At 39.2% G+C, this 10,613-nt stretch overlaps 2 protein-coding genes across 2 annotated transcripts; both read right to left on the bottom strand.

Annotated features, from left to right (window-relative positions):
• Positions 1–359: 359 nt before the first annotated feature.
• LOC123607378 (olfactory receptor 7G2-like) lies at positions 360–1,283 on the bottom strand. The gene has a single exon (XM_045496552.1). It carries the CDS (start codon positions 1,278–1,280, stop codon positions 360–362), a length of 921 nt encoding a protein of 306 aa, XP_045352508.1. The 5' UTR covers positions 1,281–1,283.
• A 5,905-nt stretch (positions 1,284–7,188) lies between these two features.
• Positions 7,189–8,127, bottom strand: LOC123607364 (olfactory receptor 7G2-like). The gene has a single exon (XM_045496534.1). The coding sequence runs from the start codon at positions 8,125–8,127 to the stop codon at positions 7,189–7,191; it is 939 nt and encodes a 312-aa protein (XP_045352490.1).
• Positions 8,128–10,613: the final 2,486 nt, after the last annotated feature.

Below are 10,613 nucleotides of genomic sequence, written 5' to 3'. Positions count from 1 at the left end.
TAAGGTGGAAGCTACTCTGTACCTGTAACCATGACGTTGCATATACCTTTTGCCTGCCCTATCCATCTTCTCCCACCTTATTCTGAACATGCTGTCCCCCAAAATCACTATAACAAGATCCCAGGATTCAGGTTCTCCCTCTATGGAACATGACCCAAAAAACTGAATTTAGACACTTGAAATCACTTGTCAAACATCACAAAATCAGATATGAAGCCCAAGATGATGAGGCCGTCATGTTATCTAGTCATTTTAGATGATCTTGGTGATAGATCTGAAACACCAGAATACCTTTTACTTTGACTCATTCTAAAAATCTGACCCAAATATGATGACAGAATCATTAAATAAAAATTATCCTACCTGATGATTCTTCTCAAGGCTTCCTTCATATCCCTGTTACGCAGGCTATAAATAAAGGGGTTCATCAATTGAGGAACCACAGTGTACATCACTGAAGCTACTGAAGTCTTTCTGGAAGAGTCAGAAACTGCAGAACTAATGTACACCCCTAATCCTGTCCCATAGAACAAGGAAACAACTAAGAGATGAGACCCACAGGTGGAAAAGGCTTTATAATTTCTGCCAGCTGATGGCATTCTTAAAAGTGAAGATAGAATTTTAGTATAAGAGAAAATGATCCCAAAGAGAGAAATACCACTCAGTGTACTAGCCATAAAATTAGCCAAGAGGGTATTGATGAAGGAATCCGAACATGCAAGCTTGATGACCTGTGCAAGTTCACAGAAAAAGTGGGGGATTTCCAAGTCAATGCAGAAGGACAATTGCAACACCATCATACTGTGGAGGAGGGCATCCATGATGCTAACATACAAGGGGAGTAGAATTAACAATCCACAGAGGCAGGGGTTCATGATAACCGTGTACCTCAGTGGGTGACAAATGGCAACATAGCTGTCATAGGCCATTGCTGCAAGGAGAAAATTTTCAAAACCAAGAAAAACCAAGACAAAGCAGATCTGCGTGATGCAGCCTGGGTAACTTATGTGCCGATTCTGTGCCTGGATGTTCACCAGCATCTTTGGGATCGTGGTTGTGCTTAAACAGATGTCAGTAAAGGACAGGTTGGAGAGGAAGAAGTACATGGGGGTGTGGAGGTGGGAGTCAGAGATGACAGCCAGGATAACGACCAGGTTTCCCAAGATGGTGACCAGGTACATGAGCAGGAATAGGCAGAAGAGTATGGGCTGCAGTTCTGGATCCTCGGTCAATCCCAGAAGAAGAAACTCTGATACATCCGTTTGGTTTCTGGGTTCCATGTTGTTGATATAAAATATTGGGTGACAAGAGAATAAAATGTATGGTCACTGGACCAACAGCAGCAGTACCTGGGAATTTGTTGGAAATTGCAATTTTTGGACTCCAGACTTATTGAGGAAAAGCTCCAGGGTGGGTTATCACAGTCTACTTTAACAAGCTCTCCAATGATTCTGACATATGATATAGTCTGAGAACTGCTGTTCTAGAAAAATGTTTATCTATATTGTGAACCTAAATGGATATTTGAATCTTTCCCTCTGTGTATTTCTCCCTGCATCCTTCTTCTTTCCCTCATCTTCTTCCCTCCATTCAGTTAATCAGCCAAAATTCTAATGAGCAATGAGTGTCTAACACATTGTGTCAAGAATGAAATGGAGAAGACATGGCTTTATTCCTTTAGAATTATTCTACACCTTCAAACAATCAGAAATATAAGAATAAAATTACAAAATCAGTCTCATCTTTAGGGATCTTCTTCCCCTAATACAGTAGGTGACGTATGATCACAAACAACAACAACAACAACAACAACAACAACAACAACAAATAGCCCAAGCTAAGTGGGAGAAAGGATGAAATGCATAGACAGATAAAAATAATAGCAATTTGTCTTTGGAAGACAGACTCATAAGATGACACTGGCACCAGGCATCCTAAGAAGCATGTCCCTGTGCAACAGTGGTTGTCTTTTCTTGTGGGACACAGTGGCCATCAGAGGATCAATCACTTGGTATAATACTTAGATCCACACACTCTGAACTGAATCCAGGCCCCAGTACTTGCTTTGTGAATAGGGAAAAGGTTTTAATTGTATTAGAATCTTGGTATTCTTGTGTGTATAGTAGGAACTATCAGAATACTTTATGGAGTTGTTGTGATGATCAAAAATGAATAGGCTTAAATCAGTCTGCACAGTGTTTAGCTAATGAGACCCTCATAGTGACATTCCCTATTGTGATTTTTTTTTCTGTCATAAACAATAGCATCTGGCATGTTTCACTCCTAGGATGGGTTGGGGCAAGTTGAGGAAAAAGAAAAGTAAGAAAACATCCTTAGTGTGATAATTGCAAATTTCAGGAATGGGTTTACATGCTGAAACTCCCTTTGAGAATCTTGATCATATTACAGGGGAAAGGGGGGAATATCAATATATCAATGTTTATTTGGCATGGACATAAAGCAATTAAAATAAATTAAATATTAAAAGAAATTGGATCTGTGAATCAATATAAGAAATGAAAACCAACAAGAGATAAAATTATTCATATAAAATACCATAAATATATACACACATATCATGTACATATACACACATACAACATGAAAGCATGCTTGCGGGACACCATTACACTGGTGTTTCCTCTGTGAGGGGGAAATAAGGGGTACAAGAAAAGAATGCCTTCTGCATTTACATTATTTTGTTAATTAAAAAAATAGACATGAGATGATATAGTAGAATGCCAACATGTGTTAATTCTGGAAATGGGTTAACGGTAGCATATTAAATTTATTGTTATAATATCTATGCCATTCTTATAATTTAAAATGTATGGTATTTTTATAAAAAGGAATGCGCAGATGAAGGAGATAGCCTGCTCTGTCTGTCTGAGTCTACACTTCTTTTTTCTAGGTCTTCACAACCAGGCTACAAATATAACACCAAGATTCTTCTGTATAACGTATGGGAGTTAAAATGAAGCTGATATCTCTCCCTTCCACCACCAAAGGATACAAGTAAGTGTCAGAGAATTTCATAATAGTCATCATGTTTGTGAAGGGGAGGATTTAAGCTCATGAGCAAAATGGTTCCTGCCATTAAATAGACGGAATAGAAAACTAGCAGAATAAGAGCCTCATTAGCATTGTTGAGGAGGTACAAAATAACATGTCAAGATGATGATATTCAAGCAGGAGTCCCATTGGGGATTTAGTACCGGTCATCTTAGGCATGGACTCTCCTCATGGCTATGCAGGGTTACAACTCTAGTAAACACCTTCCCTCATGTCCAAAGCATTGTCTAAGGGACTCTCTGTTACCTGGCTGACATCATTGCTGGATGACATTTGAAATCTTCTCTGGATTTGAGTGATGGGAACAGAAGGTCTGTCTCTGATAAGGGCAGAGTGATCGAGTGAAGCCCCGCGTTTCTAGGCGAGTGGGATCATTGCTGGGAGGTGCCTCACGTGTTGCTTCCTGACTGGGCAGGGCTGTTGAGTGAGTTGGTCATAGACAGACTATTTGCAGTCTCTGCATCCCTGAGGGTTCAATATCCAAAGCTCCTCATTAGACAAACACTTTTATTGTTATTTGGATCCCAGGACAGTGTAGATCCTTAAAGACTAAAACTGTAGAAGAAAAGAATTCAGGATAGTTGATCCCTGACCCCGTGAGGTCACACACACACACACACACACGCCATGCAGCTCTCTCCATCTGTTCATGCTCACCCCCATTTCACATACTTTGCATGTGTGGACACACCATCCTTCTCTAATTGGATTCCTGTCTTTTTTTTTTTTTTAACGTTTATTTGTTTTTGAGACAGAGAGAGACAGAGCATGAATGGGGGAGGGGCAGAGAGAGAGGGAGACACAGAATCAGAAGCAGGCTCCAGGCTCCGAGCCATCAGCCCAGAGCCCGATGCGGGCCTCGAACTCATGGACCGTGAGATCGTGACCTGAGCTGAAGTCGGACGCTTAACCAACCGACTGAGCCACCCAGGCGCCCCGGATTACTGTCTTTAAATTTTTTTATGTTTATTTTATATGAGAGAGAGAGAGCACAAGCGGGGTAGGCGCAGAGAGAAAGATGGAGACAGAATCTGAAGCAGGATCCAAGCTCTGAGCTGTCAGCACAGAGCATGATGCGGGGCTCGAACTCAGGAGCCATGAGATGATGACCTGAGCTGAAGTCGGATGCTCAACCAACTGAGCCACCCAGGCGCCCTTGGATTCCTGTCTTTAGATATAAGCAAGGGCATCTCTATCTAATTAGTGATATCAGGAAACCAGATTCTAACTCTAAGTGTGAAAACACAGTTTATATATGTGGGTATAAAAATATATATTTATAAATACAGATAAGCTACATAAAAATGCAAACAGTGATGATTTTTTCCAAGAGTCATTGAATGTTTCTTGAACATTAATTTTCATTCTGTATATTTCATATGGCAGATTTTAGTCTATAATCTGTAAACAATTTTGACTGTGATCAATAGAGACAAGACTTTAGAATTTCATAAACAACATTTTCAATTTCATCATGATGGTTTCAGTGTACATTTTTTTCACATCAGTGGATCATGGGTTGAAATTATGACACTTTTTAAAAAATAGAGTTATGGGAAATTACGATGTCATGGAGAAGGCAATAGTATGCTGGTTCATCTATATTCTCCGTGAAATGAGTGTGATTTCAGCCATAATTTAATAGGTAAAGATGCTGCTTCATGTTAACACTTAATTACAAACTTTCCATTATTTAATGAATTTAATATATTCATGCACTTATCAATTTATTTTTATCACATGTTAACTTTTCTATATAACTTCATTTTTAAATCAATAGAGTTCTTGCTCTAGTATTTGAAACCAACATGAGACAAGGTGGCATTTGAATGTCATCCCTTGGGGCACCTGCATGGCTCAGTTGGTTAAACATCTGGCTCTTGATTTCAGCTCAGGTCAGGATCTCATGGTTCATGAGTTCAAGCTATGCCTGGGGTTCCCCACTGACGTGCAAAGACTGCTTGGGATTCTCTCTCTTTCCCTTTCACTCTGCCCCTCCTCTGTTTGCACATGTGCGCGCTCTCTCTCTCTCTCTCTCTCTGTCTCTCTCTCTCAAAATAAATGGGTGAACTTAAAATAAGTAATTTCTTAAAAAAAAAAAAGAGAGAAGAGATAACATGTTGGCAAAGGTGTGGAGAAAAGGGAACCCTTGTGCACTGTTGGTGGGATGCAAATTGCTACAGCTACAATGGAAAACAGTATGGAGGTTCCTCAAAAAATTAAAAATAAAGCTACTATATGATCCAGCAATTCCACTTCTTGGTATAGATCCAAAGGAATTAAGATCAGGATCTTGTAGTGATATCTGCTCTAGCATGTTCACTGCAGCATTATTCACAATGGCCAAGTTATGAGAACAACCTAAGTGTCAGCAGATGAATGGGTAAAGAAAACATAGTATATATACAGCAAAATATTATTCAGCCATGAAAAAGTAAGAAATCCTGTCTTTTGTGACAACTTGGATGAACCTTGAGGACATTATGCTGAATAAAATGAGTCAAACAGAGAAAGACAAATACTGTATGATGTTATATGTGGAAAATCTAAAAGAGTTAAACTCACAGAAACAGCCACCAGGGGCTGGAAAGTGGGGAAAATAGACGTTGGTCAAAGGATATAAAACTTCAGTTATAAAATTAACAGATTCTGGGGATCTAGTATAGATCATGATAATTATAGCTAATAGCAGTATATTATATACTTAAATATTGATAACAGAGTAGAATCTTAAATATTCTCACCACTAGAGAAATGGTAATTAAGTGCCAGGATGGAGGTTTTACCCATGCAATGGTATAAAATCTGCACATTGTATACCTTAATTTTACACAATGTTATATATAATTATATCTCAGTAAAGCTGGGAGAAAATGACCAAATACTGGAAATTAAATACTGGCTGCATAAATCCAATTTCTGTCACCATGGTTGCATTGCCTCCTCTTTTTTTCTGGGTCATTTCCATTTCTGTTTATCTTATAAGGACACATGTGATTCTATTTAGGGCTACTCAGAAAATAGGGGAATAAGCTAATATACAAAGACTCCAAATAAGTACAATTCACTCTTTTATCACAAAATGTTAATACGTTAGAGGACTAAGACATGGACAAATTCTGTTGAGGACCACCATACAACCTGTTGCAGTTGTGGTTCTAGTTGACTCTTCTAGTTGACTCTGTGGAAAATTCTATAATCATCTGACTCAAGAAAGGACAGTCAGAGTTCTTTCTCTGAGAATCATGCCCAAATATGACATCTCCATCTGGTGCCACTACCTCATGACCCTGAGGAGAACCAATCCTAGGTCAATAGAACCCATGGAGGACTGAATGAATCTCTACTACTCTGTTCCTGTACACTCCCTGCCTCTAAGTGCCTGTAATGAAAGATAGCTCTCTATATTGTTGGTAATATTAGAGTTAGGGATTCTTTTTCTTATTGCAACTGAAGATTTCATCACTGATAAAGTTTGAATATCTCACAATCATCTCAAACCACTGAGATAATGTAATCACATAATTTTCATAGATAATACAATGAAATATGGTAGGTGATGAATTTCCTCACAAACGTACAGTTTACAGTCAACAAATTAATTACTAAATAGGTGTATAAAAGGTCAATTCCCCTACTGTATTATAGGTATAACTCCTAAGTGCAATTGCCATGGCCCTACATTGAAATCAGGTGGAAGCTAGTCTCTAGATATGACCACAGTGTTGCTTCAATAGTTTCCCTGTCCTATATACTTTCTTCAGTATTCTTTCTGACAGTGATCCAAAACAAAACAAAACAAAAAAACAAAACAAAACCGAAGAAACCGAACCCAAAAAACCATTATAACTAGAACCCTTGCCTCAGGCTCTGCTTCTGCATAAAACCCAAGCAAAGAAGCTGAATTTAGAGAATTGAAATCATGTGTCAAACATCATAAGACTAATCAAAAAAAGCAAAGTATGTTTCAACCCCAAGTTAAAATTAGCTTGAGCAATCTGTTGCCTGGCTAGCTTAGAAGAATTCGGTGATGGAAGAATCAAGAATTATGGCTCATCCAGGATTCCTATCCCTTTGCCTCCTTCTAGAAACCCAAGTCCAAAACATATGGCACAATCACAGCAAAGAAGGCATCCCATTGATGAGTTTTCTCAAGGCTCCCTTCATGTCTCTGTTCCGCAGGCTATAGATAAAGGGGTTCATCATTTGAGGAACCACAACATACATCACTGAAGCTACTGCAGTCTTCTTGGAAGAGTCAGTAACTACAGAACTAATGTACACTCCAACAACTGTTCCATAGAACAAAGAAACAACTGACAAGTGAGACCCACAGGTGGAAAAAGCTTTGAGCTTTCCCCCTGCTGATGGCACTCTCAAAACGGAGGAAACAATTTGAGTATAAGAGAAAATGATTCCGGAGAGAGGAATACCACCAAATAGGCTAGCTACAAAATATATCAGGATGTTATTGATGAGGGTATCAGAACATGCGAGTTTGATGACCTGAGCAAGTTCACAGAAGAAGTGAGGGATTTCCAAGTCCTTGCAGAAGGATAACCGTAGCACCATCAGACTATGGAGCAAGGCAACCACAACGCTAAAGAACAGTGAGAGTAGAATCAGCAGAACACAGAATTGGGGGTTCATGATAACGGTGTACCTCAAGGGGTGACAAATGGCCACATAGCGATCATAGGCCATTGCTGCAAGGAGAAAATTTTCAAAACCACCAAAAGCCAGGACAAATCCAACCTGGGTGAGACAGCCTCTATACGTGATGCTCTGATTCTGTGCCTGGATGTTCACCAACATCTTTGGGATCGTGGTTGTGCTTAAACAGATGTCAGTAAAGGACAGGTTGGAGAGGAAGAAGTACATGGGGGTGTGGAGGTGTGAGTCAGAGCTGATGGCCAGGATGATGAGCAGATTTCCCAGGATAGTGACCAGGTACATAGACAAGAACAGGCAGAATAGGAAGGGCTGCAGTTCTGGATCATCTGTCAATCCCAGGAGAAGAAATTCTGAAACACCTGTGTGATTTCTGGGTTCCATTTTGAAGAATCTAATGGAAATGGAAAAGATGGGTTAAAAATTAAATAAAGTGAATAGTCCCTGGATGAGCAACAGCAGCATCATCTGGGAAATAGTTAGAAATGCAAATTCTTGGTATCACTCCAGATACACTGCTGATAAACTCTGAAGTAAGGACCAGCAATCTAAGTTTTAACAAACCCTCCAGATAAATTTGATATACACTGAAGTTGGAGAGCCAATGCTTAAACAAAAAGAAATCTTTATGTATATGGTGAACCCAAGAGAATATTCAAATCGTTCAAATCTGCTAATTTCTCCCTTCATCATCATCTCTTACTTTTCTTTGCTCCACTCAAAGTTTTGCTTTGATTTTTATTGATCACCAACTCTTTTTCACACATTGTGCCTAGTGCTAAGACTGAAACAAAGAATAAACTATGGCACATCCTTCAGAAATATTCCTCATCTCAAACAAACAGAAAGACGAGAATAAAGTTATCCAATCTCTGTTAAGAGTTTGGTGTCCAAGCCTTGGAATGCCTCAGAATCAACTGAAGGGTTTGTCAAATTACAGATGAGTTACATCGTACCATCACTCCATTTATCTATAGGAAAACTTAGGTGGGGTGAAGTACACAGTGCCTGGAAAAGATAAGATGTTAAGTGGTTTGACAGCTCAGCTGACTGTCTAGACCAATTATTGGTAATGCCTCAGGATAATACAGAATTAGAATTCCTAAACCAACACCCAGATTTCATAAAACTTCCTTTAAAATCTTAATGTAGTCATCTTGAACAATGCCCCAAATCTTTTCCCTTGTCTACAGCACATGTCCATCCCTACTCATGAAGTATGGTATAGTAGGTGCACGACATCCATCCCAGTATCTGCTCTGTACCTCAGCAAAGATTAGAAAATGTTGCCTATATGGGTGTCTGGGTGGCTCAGTTGGTTAAGCGTCTGACTTCAGCTCAGGTCATGATCTCGCGGTCCATGAGTTTGAGCCCTGCGTTGGGCTCTGTGCTGACAGCTCAGAGCCTGGAGCCTGCTTCAGATTCTGTGTCCCTCTCTCTTTCTGCCCCTACTCCTGCCCACACTCTGTCTCTGTCTTTCTGTCTCTCTCAAAAATAAATAAACATTTAAAAAATTAAAAAAAAAAAGAAAATGTTGCCTGTAAACTTGAAGCTGATAATCCCCATGAAAACACTACTCACCTGCACTAGCAATTAATTCTAGGAGAAGCTAGGCAAATATCAGTGCATTCTCTACCTTATCCTAAGGAGACTTTTTCCCTAGGTGATGGGGGCAGGCATATCATTAAAAAACAAACAAACAAACAAACAACAGCTAAATGAGAGAAAAAGCATAGGCTTCTAAAAAATGGGTGAAAATAGGGGCACCTGGGTGGCTCAGTTGGTTAGGCATCCGACTTCAGCTCAGGTCATCTCGCAGTTTGTGGGTTCGAGCCCCGCGTTGGGCTCTGTGCTGACAGCTCAAAGCCTGGAGCTTGCTTCGGATTCTGTGTCTCCCTCTCTCTCTCTGCTCCTCCCCCACTCCTGCTCTCTCTCTCTCTCAAAAATAAATAAAGCTTAAAAATTAAAAACAAATAGGTGAAAATAGCAACAATTATTGGTCCTTGGAAGACAGAGAATTATAAGCTAAAACAGACTTATATGGTACTTACAAGATAATTGGGCATCCTTAACAAAATTGCTTCTGTAAAGCAGTGGTCAAGATGGAAGTAGCCATGACAACCTTTATCATTTGGTGCATTACTTAGACTTAAACACTGAATTTAATTCCGATCAGTACTTGATTGGGGGTAGGGAGAATTGTTCACCTGTATGAAAAGTCTAGTGTCCTCATTTGTATGATGGGAACGATCACAAAACCTCATGGGGAAGTTGCAGTGATGGAAATGAATAGAGACACATCTGACACAGTACTCAGTGTATGGGACCCTCATGCTAATATTTCCTATTGTGCGTGTGTGTTTTTTCCTTCCACGAACAACGGCACCTTGTATATTTCAGTCCTCACAAGGAAGCAGTGGGGTGGGGCCAGTTGAGGAAAGACAACAGAAAGGAAGAACCCTAGCATCATAACTGCAAATTTCAGGGAAAAGATTATGAGCTGGGGACATTTATCGTGTAGAAAAAGAATGAAGGAATCATCAACCATATCAATATTTATTTCAGATGAACATATGATGAAATATATAGCAATTAAAATAACATGATAAAATGTATTAGATATACAAATTAGTATAAATAATGAAAACCTATAAGAGAAACATTTTCAAGGGACAAAGTATACATCATTAGAAAAAAATTAATTTATTTTGTACTGTCGTAAGGAATAATCCATAATAAACATAAACTTAATGGTTTTTGTTTTTATTATGGATTATTCAAGTGAAAAAAAGACCCACAGAGATAAACGAAGGATGGTACCCACCAATCAACAGTATAAAATTCATACACATCACCATCTTCAATCTAAG

Source organism: Leopardus geoffroyi, chromosome A2, assembly GCF_018350155.1.
Source record: "Leopardus geoffroyi isolate Oge1 chromosome A2, O.geoffroyi_Oge1_pat1.0, whole genome shotgun sequence".
In the NCBI taxonomy this organism is placed as follows: domain Eukaryota; kingdom Metazoa; phylum Chordata; class Mammalia; order Carnivora; family Felidae; genus Leopardus; species Leopardus geoffroyi.
This window is presented reverse-complemented; position numbering and strand designations above follow the sequence as displayed.